Raw genomic sequence first — 16,766 nt, forward strand, 5'->3', positions numbered from 1 at the left:
TTTCATTTTTGATTTTATTTGGTGCTTCTTCCAAAAATTTGGAATTTAGAATGAACATTGGCTTTGATTAAAAGCAAGGTAGTTTTCATTAATTTTATTGAAAACCACTCTCAAATTGTCACTTAGAACTCATTATTTATCTTCAAATTCTTTCTCCCAATAGCACCAAGCAAAATCTATTTTATGGAGAAAAAGTCTCAAAACGAGTTTCTTTATAATTTTTGAAAATTGTTCAATAGCACAGGGCACATTATGCTCATTATTATTGAACACAAAATATTTTCAGCCAGGGCTGTGTTTATAAATCTAAAACAGCCTTCAAAATGTTGCCCGGCGAAAGTGAGGACTGCAGATGCTGGAGTTCAGAGTGTGGTGCTGGAAAAGCACAGCAGGTCAGGCAGCATCTAAGGAGCAGGAGAGTCGACATTTCGGGCAAAAGTCTTTTATCAGGAGGCCCTTCTAGATGAAGGGCTTTTGCCTGAAACGTTGATTCTTCTGCTCCTCGGATGCTGCCTGACCTGCTGTGCTTTTCCAGCACCATACACTCAATTGAAAATGCTGCCCACCTATTCTTCCAATGAAGATATCCGCAGTTGATCTGGATATATGTCCCTTCTGATGTATTTCTTTGTCTGAGATCCAATGATTTCAGATTTAGTGTTGTTCATTTTAATTCGGTTTTACTGAAAAATGTTGCTGGTATTTACAGGCTAACATGCTGATACAGATGAGAGAAAAGAAAAACTTCGTGCAGACTGAAAATGGCAATATAATTCTACCCTGTAATTTTTGTAATTTTCTTTTGGTAGTAACTGCTTGTTATGTCTCATTGTAGACAGACAGGAGGCAGGAAGAACACAGCGAAGCAGTCGGCAACAGGAGGTGGAGAAGCCTAAGTTTCGGGTGTAACCCTTCTTTAGTACTGAGGGTGGGTGTGGTGGCAGCTGCAGATAAAGGGGTAGTGGAGGCGGAAAACAGGGTGGTGAAGTGGGGATAGGTGAAGACAGGTAGAGGTTACGGTCAATGGGAGGAATGAATCCAGTTAATGACAGAGAGCAGCGGCAGTGAGGGGGAGGGGCTGGGAAGGGGGTCAGGGGATAGGAAGGGAGGTTATGTCTTACTGCCAGATAAGAGACTGCCACTAGGCCACTGAAAATATTATCCTGTGCTGAGCACTTGTTGACATTGCCTCTCCCTTTAAACTTTCCTTCACTCTTTGATATTGCTGAGACTGAGGGTTTTGCAGCCTATCATTCAAGGCAGTTATTTTACACACAGCTGCACATTTCCTCCTTCACTGCAATGATAAATGAGGGTTGGAAGAAGGAAGGGCATGATTTCATTGTTGAAGTTTGCTCCTAATGCTGGTTTCTTCGGACAATTTTGACTCTAGACAGGGGGGATATTATTTAGCTAACACAAACAGTGATGAGGTGATCCAGCCCTCCAACTTCTCACACTGGGTCTCTTACCTTTTCCACACTGCGGAAAACCCGCAGAAAGTTGTATCGAAGTACAGCTTTTAGTTCTTTTTCTGGCCACTTGCGTCTCAACAATTCCTCAATGAGTGCAGGATATTTGGACACATCTTCCAGACCCTGTGGGAACCTGCAACCCACCACAACTGTCAGGCGATATTAGGCAACATATCAAAAGAAGAAGTAACCATTGGATTACAATTGAATACAAACCCAGTGGCCCCATCATAGTCTCCACCTATTCCAACTGACTCGTATCCTGCAATCTTTTTGATGTGGTCGAAATGATCTGGAACAGAAGGCACAAATTGTAACATCAACTGTGAGCAGAAGTTCCAATGTTTCAGTGAGGCTCAAAATTCAATTAGAAATTAAAAGCAAGTCCATTTATTCTTAACAAGCTGCACATTGATTGAAACCTGTTATGGGGAATAAAATTCAGATTTTTAAAATTTGCTTGTGTTAATTTACTCTTACAGAGTTTCCGGGACAGTCAGAAACCATTCAGACCATCGCATCAGAGTCATTTCTAATTTTTCAAATCAATCAAACCCCTCCCCCACCACTACATTTGCATCTTCTGTCTTTCTAAATTCACATCTTGTTCTCTTTATTGAGACAGAGACTCAGATGTGGTATCAGATACTGTGATGTGGAATTGTGATTGATTTGTAACTCTGAGGATAGAAACTCTGCAAGTTACCACTTGCTCCACTAATACAGCATCACAGCTGTGAGGAGGTGATCACAGACATTCATTTTAATCTATTACTTATCTGTCTCAGTATCTTACCTGTAGTCCTAAACAGGAACAGGTTATAGATATCACAGGCCCTAGGTGCTGCTCCTAGCACTGGCCACGGTCAAAGTGCAGGGATCCCCTAGATTCCCAAACCCCTGGTTATTGGGCCCTATAGTTTCTGATCCCAGGCCTTGGCCTGAGGCACATCTACATTTCTCTTGGAATGTGGGCTTAGATTGATAGCTGTTTTGTGGCTAGTGTGGACATGATGAATCAAATGTGCTCCTTCTCTAACCTGGAATTTTAAAGCTTTTATGTAATCTGCTCTGATTAACATACTGCTTAGCTTTTCACTTCATCCTGTACCAATCCCCCAAATATGATTTCTACCTGATCAGGCACTTACATTCATAGAATCACAGAATTAGTGCAATGCAAACAGAAGCTATTCAGTCTGTTGTAACTGCAACAGTGCTCCAAATGTGCAAATCACTGAGTTAATCTGCCTGAAACCTAACACGTTTCCTTTTCAGATAACAGTCTAATTCTGAATTCCCCTGTGAAATGTTTCACATGAAACTAACTCCACCACAGTGTTAGCCAATGTAATGCCGACTTTAACCATTCACTAACTAAGAAACCTTTTCATCATGTCCCTTTTGTTTCTTTGGCCAATTACTTTAGGTCAATGTTGTCTTGTGGTCTCAATCCTTTCCCAAATGGGAACCCTTTCTCTATCTGTACTGTGCCAGATTGCTGACTCCCTATTCTTATTCACTACAGTAAAGAAAAACAAATTAATAAGTAAATGATGGAGGCTGTGTTCCACATTTCATACGACATAAACCTTTCATTTTGATCACAAGGTATTTAACTAAAATTAAGGCATAGCTTTTCGTCCCATCACCAGAGTATCCCATGAATTCTTTCACCCTGAAACATTTGTGAGCAAGTACATAAGTGATTTATTTCATCCAAAGGAACAATTTCATAACTTGACTGCAAATATTGGAACATCAAAGGCTGTAAACCTTTGATGGTTTAAAAGGGCTTAAACCTTAAAAGGGCTTTGGGGCAGAATAGCATAACAATTGCTTTATCCCAGCGCAACTGCTCAAATCAATTACCTGCAACTCTGGAAATATTGGAAAGCTTCTGACAGGAGACAAAACCAGAGTAGAAGTTCACCATTACTAAGCCATTGTTCTTTTTCTGAAAAAGATGTCGCAGAGAAAATCACAGCTGATGTGAACACATATTTCCTTATTTAATTCTTATTTTAAAGTTGTGGTTATTTTCCACAAAATCTTCAGACCTTCTTGAATTCTCTAGCTGAGAGATTAGGATGGCTGGGACAATGTTTCTGATGTTTCTTTGTTCATTGTAAACATCTGTTGCCTCCCATTTGACATCTACTTTCAGATATAAGATTGAGATCAGGAACTCTGTGCGGGGATATGACCAATGCAGCAGCATACTGGCATAGCAATGATTCATTGAACCATCACTGCAATGCAGATGAAATTCACCAGAATGATTACAGGGGTTAAGAGTTTTAACTACAAAGTTTTATTAGGGAAGCTGAGGTTTTTTTTCAATGGAGCAAAGGACATCAGAGGAATGGGAGCCTTGATTTATGATAGTTTGAGATAAATTAGACAAAATTAGACAATTAGATAAATTACACAGTATCCTGCAGGCACAGTGTAAGATATTGAGCAAGAGATAGAGAAAAGAGTTTCTTTTACACACAGTCAGTGATAATGATTTGGAACTCTGCCTACGAAGAGTTGGAAGCAGAGCGATTAATAATTTCAAAAGAAAATTACATAGACATTTGAGCAAACTAACCTTGCAGGGCTAAGCGCATAGAGAGGGGGAATGGAATTGATTCAATTACTCAACAGTGTTATGGACTCAAGGTTGGATAACCTCCTATTACTCCTATTGTGTAACCTCATGGTCCATCATATCACCCATTCCACCATTACCATTGAGCCAAGAGGCCATTCCTGGTTCAATAAAAGTGCAGGAAGACATGTCTGGAGTAGCACCCGGCATATCTCAATGAATAAATGGTGCCAACTTGGTAAAGCTACAGTGCAGGACTGCTTGCATGCCAGAACAATGGCAGCACCATGTGACAGATGGAGGTAAGCAGTCCCACAACTAAGCGATCAAATCTAAGTTCCCTTGTCTTGAAGGTGGTGAACAATTAGGCAACTAATCAGAACAGGAGGCTCTCCAAATATCCCCTTCCTTAATGAGTGGGGGAGAACCCAGCTCATCAGTGCAAAAGATAAGGCTGGAGTGTCTACAACAACTTTCTGTGAAAGGTGCCAAGTGGATGATCCATCTCAGCTTCCTCTGGGGTCCCTAGTATCACAGTCTTCAGCCAATTTGACTCACTCCACATGATGTCAAGAAGTGGCTGGAGGCACTGGATACTGCAAAGGCTATTGCCCTGAGGACATCTCAACAATAGTGTTCTAATAGCACTAGCAATAGCCATGTCCTGAGCCATGTTATTCCAGCATAACTATTGGCATTTAACTGGCAATGTGGAAAATTGCTCAAAAGTGCTTATTGGGCAAATCCAAACCAGCTGATCACCATGCAGTCAGTCTACACTTATCATCAGCAAAGTAATACACGGGGTCATCAAAAGTGCTGATAAATGGCACCTACTCAGCAATAATCTGTTCACTGACAACCAGTTTGTATTCCACCAAGGCTTCTCAGCTCTTATAACAGTCTTGTTTCGCACATTGACAGAACAGTTGAATTCCAGAAAGGAAGTGGAAATAGTAGCCACTGACATCAAGGCTGCATTCGGCCAAGTGTGACATCAAGGACCCCTAGCAAAACTGGAATCAATGGGAATCAGGGGCAAACTCTCTGCTGGTTTAACTCTCTCTGGCACATAGGAAGATGGTTTTGGTGGTTCAAAGTCAATTATCTGAGCTCCAGGACATCTCTGCAGGAATTCCTCAAGATAGTGGCCTAGGCCCAACCATCTTCAGCTATTTCATCAATTACCTTTCCTTCATTGTAAGGTCACAATTCACAACTCCCCAGATGCTAAAGCAGCCAGTGTCCAAATGCAGCAAGACCTGGACAACATCCTTAGACTGGGACTAATAAGTGGGAAGTAACATTTACATCTCACAAGTACCAGGTAGTGACCAACTCAAACAAGAAGCAGCTAACCATCTCCCCTTGATGCTCAATGGTGTTTACCATCACTGAATCCCCCACTGTCAATATCCCAGGGATTGCCAGTGATCAGAAACTGAACTGGACCAGCTACAGAAGCACTTAACTTGCAATGTGAGTAACTCATCTCCTGTCTCCCCTTGCCTGCCCACCAACTTTAGGAGTCTACTTTCGACTTGCCTGGATGACTGCACAAGGAGGTCAGTACCCTAAAGGACAAAGCAGCCTGCCATCTACCACTTTCATACCCTTCACCACCAATGCACAGTGACAATGGTAAGTACCATTTACAAAATACACTGTACCAACTCAGAGAGGCTCCGTCTTAGAACTTTCCAAACCTGCAACCTCTCACCTGGAAGGACAGAGGCAGCAGATGTATGGAAACACCACCTTCTGCCGCTTTCCCTCTAAGCACACGGTATCCTATGTTGGAACTATAGCAGCTTTCCTTCAGTGTCACTGGGTGAAAACCTCAGAATCCCTCCCTAACAGTCCAGTGGGTGTTCTCCAGGGACTGCAGTAGTCCAAGCTGGCAGCTCACCACAATGTAACTAGGGATGGACATCCGATCCTAGCCTAACCTAGCCACAACTCCCATGTAACATGAATAAATAAAAGTAAAACCACCCAACACTAACATATCACATTTTACAAAATCAGCAGCATAAATAGCTTTGTTCTCATAGGAAAGCCAAAACAAATGACCTGTCATAAAATGCAAAGTTTAGTGGCGTAAACAGGGTTTGTTGCATATACAGTGAAGATATGGTGGCCAAGCAGATGATGCTCAGGGAACATTTGCCCTCAGTAGTACTAGCTGGGCCACACCATGATCATTTCTCTTGTGTAAACATATATCGCTGCTCCTGGCATACCACGATAACATCAGTAAATTGTAAATTGTGTTCTCTGAACAATTGCTAAAGAGAAACATCATCATAGAATTGAGTTTGAATTGCTTACGATCATCTTGAGAAGTTCATCTGGAACATTCCTGTGATGTTGGCAGATAGCGTAAGCCGATGAGTGGCTGAAGATAACCGGTGCCCTGGAGATGTTAAGGACCATTTTTGCTGTGTTACTGGAAGTATGTGACAGATCTATTATCATTCCCAATCGATTCATCTCCTTCACAACCTCCTAAAATTCAACATTAAATTTTCACAGTTTATTGATGTCAGTCTCCTTGAGCACTCACATGAAAATCTGCTGACTTGCAACTTTCATGTTCATCAAAGTGTCTGTTGGAGGTAAGGAATAAACTCTTCCAGAAGCAGATATAACACACCTCATGCCCAGCCTCAAATAGCCATTCTTCCAATGTGACAGCTTTTTCATTGCCCCATTCAGAATCCTTAGGCCTGAGTAAAGTTTGGACTGATGGACTGTTGGACTGATATTTCCAAAACCAGTTGCACTTAGAACACTTCCAGTCACCAAACATGGGATGCCTCACCTCCAGCAGCTTGGGCTGGGTGTGAACCTCTGAAAATGTCTTATCGTCACAGGTACATAGAAGATTCCAGGGCACTAGTTTGAAAAAGAACCGAGGGCTTTTCTTACTGGTTTGGGCAATACTTTCCCTCAAAATAACAGATGAACTGGCCATTATTTGTAGTAGCGTGCTGTGTAAAAAATGATCCACTGTGCATGACAACAGTGACTTACTAAGACCTGAGAAAGGGGATAAACAAGGGGCAAGCTTGCACCCCTCCAAGTTCCAAGCTGGCCCAAGCATACTACCAGATAAGCAGCAACTATTGGACAAGTAGCCTATCAAACGGGTTGGTCTATGCAGCAGATTGGATGCTTCAGACACTGCCAAAATAATAGTGATCAATGGCTGGCTAGAACATGCCAAGTTCCCCAGTCCTTCCTTTCTCACTAGGCTCACCAGAGGAGGAGAGTTCTGTTTGGTGGCAGTTGGGAGGGTGGATACACAGAGCTGGAGTGCAAGATAGGCAAAGCACGTGCCACTTCGTTCTGAGAATTGTGACCACGACCTTTAAGAAGCAGTAAGGGAATGTAATTGTGCTGAGACATCATAGGGCTTTACTTATAAACATTGCCAGTGGGCTGGGTTATCAAGCGATTGTACAATTGAGTGGTTCAGCAACATGGCATTCTGAGGATGTAGTTCAAGTGGGTGCATTTTTGTAACTCTAAGTCTTCCTGAACCCCTGACAACCACATTACATATAAAAGTGTGTAAGTGGATTGCAGATTTATTTTCCCCAGGGGATGCCACTCAAATTTACTCTTCTATGCTCAAGGTGTGTACTGCTCAAAGCATTTCCAAAGCTTCCAACGCAGTATACTACACTTTGAAAGCTTGAATTCAGCAGTAAGGAAGCAAGAACTACTCTATTGGAACAGCAATTAAAAAATGAAACTTTCCAAACTACAAAACAGACAGGAGCTTTGCAATCTGTGGATAGATAATGAGTAAAAACTAACAGAGAAGCATGGAAATATAGATGTAGTAATGTTATCTAGCCATTTTGAATTTTTGTAAATGCAAAGTGTGAGGAAGCTGATTACTTTCATTCTGATAAGGCAGTGAAGCTGCAGTTCATTACTGAAATACAGAGTTAGCCCTCTGGTTAGAAGCCTCAGTCCATAGCAGGTACTATCAGTTGCTGCCATTATAATAATATTGCTGTTAGTATAGATTTTCAATAACCTGCGTCACAGTTTCATGTCTTCCCTTCTCCATTTATAATTTATTTTCTCGACCTGTGGTATCTCAGACTCCATAAAGGTTGATAATTCTACTACTTTTGTAAGGATGACAGAAATGCACAGTGCCCGAAACGTGGATTCTCCTGCTCCTTGGATGCTGCCTGACCTGCTGCGCTTTTCCAGCAACACATTTTCAGAAATGCATAGTGCCAATGTAACATAAGATGCTGAGTGCACAGCAACACTTAGCTTTTGAATACTTGGTGAAGAACTGCTCACACCATTTCGAGTCCCCAGAATGCCCAATATAAATCTACCTATTTCTTATGAACACACTGTTTCAGATTTCTGGCATCAGCAGTTTGTTTTATTTTTCAAAGCTGTTTCCTGACCTTTGACAACTCAGGAGATACATACTCAGGAGTCCAGAAAGAATATCAAGAAACATACAAATCAGGAACAGGATTATACCAGTCAGCCCTTATGTCTGCTCTGCCACCCAATGATATCATGGCGGATCTGATTATTTGACCTGCCTACCCCAATAAACGTTCACTTCTCCCCCATCCCTTTCTTTATCAAGAATCTATGCACCTCTACCTTAAAAAAACACTTAAAGCTTCATCTTCGTCTGCCTTTTCAGGAAGAGAGTTCCAAAGATCCAAAACCTTCAGTGAGAAAAAAATCTTAAATGGGCGACTGATTTTTAAATGTGATGATATAATTGTAGATTCTCCTACAACAGGAAACATCCTTTCCATATCCACCCTGTCATGATGCTCAGGTCTGAAATGTTTCAATCAAGTTTCAAGATCTCAGTTCCAGCAGTTACAAGCCTAGCCTGACTAGTTGTCCTTCATAAGGCAATCCATCTAATCCAGGTATTACTCTACTGACACTTCACTGAACTACTGCAGTTATGTCCTTGCTAAATAAGCAGACCAATACCATCCACAACAGTCTGATGTGCCCTCAATATCGCTCTGTATAATGTAAGCAATCCCTGCATATGTTGGTACGCAATTCCTCTTGGAACAAACATTCTGATCATTTTCCTAATTACTTATTTGTATGCTGACTTCGTGTGGTTCACGTACTCTGACTCCCTCTGCATCTCAGAACTCCGCAGTCTCTCACCATTTAAAATGCTTTATTAATTCTTTCTACCAAAATGGATAATTACAACTTTCCAAAATTATCGCCCATTTGGCAGACTTTTGCTCTCTCAGATTTTATGTGCCTTTTCTTAACCTCCTTATACTTCTTCACAATTTACCTCCCTACCAGTCTTTGTGACATCATTGCATTTTGCAATCATACCTTCAGTACCTTCATCAAAGGCATTTATATACATTGTTTAAAACTGACACTCTGGCACTGATCCCTGTGGCACCTAAACCATTACAATCTTGCCAACCAGAAATTGGACCATTTATTTGTTTCCTATTAGCTAGACACAATAGATGCCAACTTCTATTCATGGAAATTTGTTACTCTCTATACCTCATTGTATTTTCCACAATAATTCTTGATCTAGTACTTTATCAAATGTCTTCTGAAGATTTAGGTACAGGAGGTGGAATTTTGCCTTCATTTCAATGCAGAGTATTGAAATAGGGAGCCGAAAATGTGTTGCTGGAAAAGTGCAGCAGGTCAGGCAGCATACAAGGAGCAGGAGACTCGCGTTTCGGGAATCTTGAAGAAGGGCTCATGCCTGAAACATAGATTCTCCTGCTCCTTGGATGCTGCCTGACCTGCTGCGCTTTTCCAGCAACACATTTTCAGCTCTGATCTCCAGCATCTGCAGTCCTCACTTTCTCATTGAAATAGGGAGGTCTAGCTAAAACTTTACAAGGCATTAATTAGTCGAGAGAAGGTTCACTAGACTATATCAGGAATAGAGAGACTTTCTGTGGGGTTAGATAGAGTAGGATTGGCCTGAATTCGTTGGTATTTTGTAGAATGAGAGGTAACCTTATTGAAACATACAAGATGCTTAGGGGATTTGCCAGTGTAGATGCAGAGTTAATGTTTCTCTTTCAGGAGAATCTAGGTTCAGAGGGCATAATCTCAGAAAAGGGATTGCCCATTTAAGACAGAGATGGGGAGGAATTTCTTCTCTCAGAGATAGTGAATCTGCAAATTGTTCAGCACAAATGACTTCAAGTTTTGCTCCTTATGTATATTTAAGGTTGAAATAAACAGATTTTTAATCTGAAAGGGAATCAGAGATAATGGGAGAAAAGGCAGGAAAGTGAGGAATATCAGATCAGCCGTGATCTCATTGTCTGTAGGAGCAGACTTGATGGATTGAATAGGCAATTTCTGCTCCTGTGTCTTACCATCTCAAATCAACCAGTTCAACTTTATACGCAGTATGTTTCATTTTCACAGAACTCCAATAAATTGAGTGAACAGGTCTTCCCTTTCAGAAAACCATGCTGACTTTGACTGATTACCTTGCATTTTACTAACTGTCCTGCTACATCATCTTTAGTGATAACCTCGAACGTCTTCTCTAGGTAAGTGTTAAGTGGCCGGTAGAGCTTTAGTTTCTGTCTCCCTCTTCTTTTGAATGAAGGAGTTTCATTCACTATTTTCCAATTTAATGACACCTTCCGAGAATCAGGAAATTTTGGGCAATTATAACCAGCACATTACTTACCTCATTCACTGCATTTTTGAAGACTTTAGGATAAAAGTCCGTCAGAAGCCAGAGACTTGTCAGCTTACAGCTTCAACAACTTTCTCACTACCATTTCCACAATGGTTGTAACTTTTCCAAGTTCCTCCCTCGCTTCCTTTCAATTCTTCATTGATAGCAATTTCTGGGAACATAGGAATATTGGAGCAGGAAGAGACCATTCATTCTCTCAAACCTGCTCCATTATTGTCAATCTTGGCTGATTATCTTCCTCAGTGCTATGTTCTCACACCTCATTTTGAAGAGGCTTCCATATCCTGCTTGTACTGAGCTCTGTTGTTTGCAACTAGCATTGCTAGTGAAAAAGTAGCATTGAACAACTTGTTTCGTCTACATGTGTAAATAGGGGAAATGTGTGCAACATCCTAATCTATTACAGTAGTGCTTTAGTATGCATCATTAAACCTCAGAACATTGGCCTGGGCACCATATGATGCCAGCAAGTCAGTTAACGATTTGTATTTTCCACAATGGTGGCCTGACAGCTGAATCTGTTTTTATGAAATCTGCTAAGAAGATATTATCCAGGCCTTGCTGCCTGTGACCACAGAATGCTGAAGAGTTGTGAACAGTAGTGCACTCTGCAACTCTCTCATCGGGGTCTACAAATCCTGCCCAGATGAGAGAGTTGCAGAGTGCACTACTGTTCACAACATAGATGCAGAAGGAAATCACACTGAGCAAGAATTAGGGCAAGAATTGTTAGTATGCCACCTTAATGATCGCCTTTCGTGGTGAACAGCAGCTACTTATAATATTGCAAAATGAAGTTTCTAACTGCTTATGATTTGATATAACAAACCTATTTCTTCTTTTGGCTTCTCCCATTTTACGTGGGTTCATCACAATGCTAGTTGATCACTGCTGCCACCACCACCCGATTCTCATTCTCTCTCTCTCTCTCTCTGTCTCTCTCTCTCTCTGTCTCTCTCTGTCTCTCTCTGTCTCTCTCTGTCTCTCTCTCTCCCCCACCCTCCCAACAGACAACCCTACCCACTTCCATCTTTTTCAGTTACTTCCTTCAATGTTTTCACAATATCCTGATATGCTGGATATTGATTTTGTTCTCTCTTTTCTCCACACGATATCCATCTCAGCACTTACCTCTCAATGGTATTCAGTCACTGGTCTTGTCTGCTTGATATTTCCTTCTTGATTAGATAACAAGGTCAGTCTCTGAAATGCCTTGTGATTCTCCCTTTCAGTTTCAGCAACAGTTTTCTATCATGTAACATTCAACTGTACTTTTTCCAAATACTGCAAACAGAGCTAATCTATTACTTAATTTCTCTCTTTTCAAACTTTCATCTTCTGCCACCACTGACCCCAGGAACTTGAAAATATTCATTTTCTCTGTGTTTTCACCTCAAACCTTTCCCCCTTCACTCTGATGCTCGCTCCTTGTCCCAATCTGACTGTCTATGAATGTTCATTGATCGTCAGAAGCCACCTTCCAAGGTCTATCTCTAGTTCTCCAGATGTTCGATTGTCTTCCCATCAGTCCCACCACATCGCCCAATGTCAATTGCAAACATCATTTCCCATCTCACTTGCTTTAGTTACAACATTCAACATGTTGTGAGAAAGGGACTCAGTGCTTATCCTTGATATGATCCACCTTTGGCTTCAAAACTGTCACAAACCTTCACACTGTTTCTCACTGTAACTCTGGAACTCCTTACATATGTCGATAATTATTGTAGTTACTTCTCAGGGACACCACAAATTCTAGGAGATCTCCAGACCTCCTTGTGAAGCACTTGGTCATAAGCCTTCTCTAGCTCAATGATTAAAATCTTCATAATGTATTGACCTTCCTGATATTTCTCCACTACTTGTCTCAAAACAATAATAAACACAGTTGTGATCCATGCACTGATCCCGGTCACACTTCACTTGTTCTGGAGACACATCTTGAATATCCCTCCCTTATTCTAACTCTGTCTTCTATTAGTTAGCCAATTCTTTATGCATGCTAATGTGCTATATGGAACACTAGGTCCCTTATCTTGCAAAGTAGCCTTATGGGTGGTACCTTATTGAATGCCATTACATTATATCCATTGGTTCTCCTTTATCTATCCTGTTGCTATCAAAATAAGACCATAAGAAATAGGGACAGGAGTAGGCCGTTTGGCCCCTCAAACCTGCTCTGCCATTCAATAGGATCATGGCTGATCTGATATTCCTCAAATCCACTTTCTTGCCATTTCCCTGTAGCCCTTGATTCCTCTACTGACCAATAATCTACTGACCTCAGCCATAAATGTACACAAGAACTCTACCCCCACAGTTCTCTGTGGCAAGGAGTTCCAAAGACTCACAGGTCTCTCAGAAAAGGAATTCCTGCACATCCTAGTTTTAAATTGGCACCGCTTTATTCTGACCCTATGTCCCCTGCTCCTAGATTTTCCCATGATGGGAAGCATCATCTCAGCGTTTACCCTGGCAGGCCCCTTTAAGAATCCTACATGCCTCAATGAAATTACGTCTCATTCTTCCAATCTCCCGTGAGTAGAGTCCCAACCTGTTTAACTTTGCTCATAAGATAATCCCTCCACACCAGGGATCATCCTAGTAAACATTTTCTGAGCTGCCTCCGACAAAATAATATTTTTGTCAAATAATTCTAATTATTCTGTCAGGCATGACTTCAATCTCATGAAGCCATGCTTAATTATATTACATATTTCTAAAGGCTCTGCTATTAAAGTCTTTATAATAGATTCAAATACGTTCCCTATGACAGGTGTTAAGCTGACTAAGGTAAAGTCTCCATAGTCTTACTAGATCATGGGGCTGCTGTCTCAGTAGGGAGAGAGAGAGAGACAGACAGACAACCGGTGGTGGCTTAACCGGAGGGTCACCACAACTCAGGAAGGAAAGATATTGACAAGGAGAGTCCTTCATGCTAACCTCAGCCTTTGCGAGAATTGAACCATACTGTTTGTATCATATTGTATCACAAACCAGCCATGCAGCCAACTGAGCTAACTGTCATAGTTAATTGTGTTGGTTTCCCTTCCTTATTGAATAAGGTTGGCAAATTTTCCGGTTCTCTAGAACATTTCCAATTCTGAAGGATTTTTGCAAGATTACTACCAGTGCATCTATTATCTCCATCATTACTGTCAACAATACTCTTGGATGCAACCTATCAGGTCCAAGGGACCTATTGCTCTTTAGCACTATTAGTTTCCCTTGTACTTTTTCTCTAGCAATAGTTACTTGATTATTTTGGGTCATCTTTCCTTAATTGCAAGATTCCCAATCCTCTGGCTTATCACAAGTACCACGTTGTATGATATTCTTCTCTCAATTTGATGGTGTCCTTGACTTCCTGGTGAACTATCATCGGCATTTTTACTTCCGAGAATCTTTCTTCCTTCCAAAAATACATCCTTGTTGCAAAATCATAAACTATTTTCTGAAACCTCTGCAATTGTTCATCAACAGTCTTTTCTGCTAACCTCATTTTCCAGTCCAGTCTAGCACACACTGCCTTCATTCCTTTATGATTTACTTTACTACTCAAGAAACTTGGCACCATCCAGGACAAAGCAGCCCACTTATTTGGCACCACTTCCACAAGCATCTCCCTCTACTTTGACAATCTGTGATAGCAGTGTGTACCATGCACAAGAAGCACTACAGAAATTCACTAAGGCTGCTTAGACAGCAACTTCCAAACCCACAGCCCCTTCCATTCAAAGGGACAAGAGCAGCAGACATATGGACACCTCCACTTGCAAGTTCTCTCCCATCATCCTGACTTTGAAATGCATTGCCATTCCTTCAGTGTCACCAAACCAAAGTCTTGGAACTCCCTCTCTAAAGACTCTGTGGGTCTTCCTACAGCACATGGACTGTGGCAGTTCAAGTTGGTGGTTTACCATCACCTTCTCAAGATACCGTTGTAATTATCTGTGTCTTTGGGTTAGTCATTATTTGTACATACGAAGCATCTTGACAAGACTTTTATTAATGCTGCCACAGTCATTTCACAGCCTAGGAATTATAAATGAGCAATGACTAATCAGAATTGCTTGAAAAAAAAAACAAATTGTGGATTTAAATTGATAGATAAGAACCAAGTAATTATAATGGAGTTCAGAGTTGGAAACTGTGCACATTCTACATTATAGCTCTGGATTTTGATGAAATGAATTTCCAGTTTATATTGAAGACTCTGAACAAAACTCTTCCTTGATGGAAAAATCTTGTGATTTGTTCAGCTAAGTGGGATATGCATGTAATTGAACAATCCTGATACAATTTCATATATACAACACTAAGCAAATTTGAATCATTTGTGACTTTGCAATCTGTTTGTTCATTCTTATTACTTCACAGTATGATGTCTAATCACTTGTTCAGTTTCCATCTCTCATTAAATATGCTTTTACTCAATATTTTAAAACAATTTGTACTATCCTGAACTGCATTATTACAGCTAATTAACTGATTAATTGGCAAAGCTTTATACCTTTCCATATTGTCAGTAATCTGTGTCATTGCATTATGGTTACTCTAAAGCGTGGCTGCATTGATTAATGTTCAGTCAGCGACAGTAATTACGGCAATATGAGGAAACATGTAGATAGCATAGCAAGTGAGGAACCATTAAGGGAAAGTGAGACTGTGTGTTCCTCATGCAACGCACTGGCACTGAAACAAGGGGTTGAGTAACCTTCTGTGCAGCAGCCACTTTTATTTTTTTACTCAATAAGTTTGCTTAAGAGTAGGATAAATCTAATTGTTGAGATTCTTTACACTACTATTTCTGGATAGTATGGAGGCAATACTTCTCTTAGATGTTGAAACTGTATTAACGGCATGCTAAAAAAAGGAACAGGAGAAACAGCATAAAGAAGCTAAAGCTGAATAAGATAAACAAGAGGGGCTAAAGCAAAAATCTGTGGAGAGAACCTAAGCACTTCCCAGGATCTCGAGCTCAGGTTTGGCATACCATCCCTGTTTGAGGAGGGAGGAAACAATACTGAGGTAGAGGGGCAATGGGGATGTTACCCTAGTGCACCGATGCCTCCTGTTGAGCCACCTATGACTCTGTCCCTGCTGCTTTACCAGAGTCCCTGTATAGCTGATCGGGTTAAAATGTGCTGTAGGAAACTGCAGCACCCTATTACCTTTGCACTCGATTTCACCATCCCCATGTCACCCCTCCCCCCCAAAACTATGCCCCCCATCAGACAGCTACTGAACTCCAAGGCAGATGAGAAAGATGAGGCACCAATTATCAGAGTCTATCTCTCCTGGAAACCCCAAGAGATTATCATGATAATGAATCAGGCTCCAGATCGCTAAAGATAAACCTGCCCAATTCACCCAATACATCCGGCACACAATTCAAATGGACAATGCAACAACCGGGATAAGTTTGCTCTCTGTTTTATGATCTTGTCACCAGCAGAAGTTACTAAATGGCAGGAACAAATGGGCTAGGGTGACAGAAAGGAACCAGTCCACATTAGTGATTTAAATGACAGATTCAAAGAGGACACCTCACGTGTCACGGACATGGTACACACATATAACATGGATTGGTCTGAGAACACCAGGACACAGATGCGGAGAGCCCTTATTTATTACTGGGATGGGGATGGCTAGAATGACCCCAAATCACACTCTAAAAGTCATACAAAAACGGAGTTTGTTCAGCCGCCCCACGATCACAATGCACCTTCAGCCAATACTGATGAATTTCATCGGGACCAGAATACCACAGACCTGCCACTTGAACATGCGGACTTCACTTTCTATGTGGATGGCAGCTCCCTTATTTCGCCCACAGTCAGCAATGCTCCAGATGTGCGATTGCTATGGATCCTGAAGTGGTTGAACATGCAGGCTTTGAGACTCCACTGTCAGCACAGAAGGCTGAATTGTTTGCCCTCACTTGGGCTTGCATCCTGGCAGAAGG

The 16,766-nt window shown here is 41.2% G+C and overlaps 1 protein-coding gene across 3 annotated transcripts in view; it reads right to left on the bottom strand.

The window, feature by feature from the left end:
• The window catches only part of dpep2 (dipeptidase 2), a 61,373-nt gene that overhangs the window by 16,549 nt on the left and 28,058 nt on the right, over window positions 1–16,766 (bottom strand). For 2 of the 3 annotated variants that reach the window (XM_060838142.1, XM_060838143.1), the window contains exons 7-10: window positions 6,403–6,579; window positions 3,348–3,432; window positions 1,692–1,767; window positions 1,473–1,608 (exon numbers count right to left, since the gene is read on the bottom strand). In XM_060838142.1, coding sequence (XP_060694125.1) covers window positions 1,473–1,608; window positions 1,692–1,767; window positions 3,348–3,432; window positions 6,403–6,579 — 474 coding nt within the window. The remainder of the gene's footprint in view (window positions 1–1,472; window positions 1,609–1,691; window positions 1,768–3,347; window positions 3,433–6,402; window positions 6,580–16,766) is intronic. The other variant, XM_060838144.1, reaches the window with a different exon arrangement.

Source organism: Hemiscyllium ocellatum, chromosome 17 (assembly GCF_020745735.1).
Source record: "Hemiscyllium ocellatum isolate sHemOce1 chromosome 17, sHemOce1.pat.X.cur, whole genome shotgun sequence".
Lineage (NCBI taxonomy): Eukaryota > Metazoa > Chordata > Chondrichthyes > Orectolobiformes > Hemiscylliidae > Hemiscyllium > Hemiscyllium ocellatum.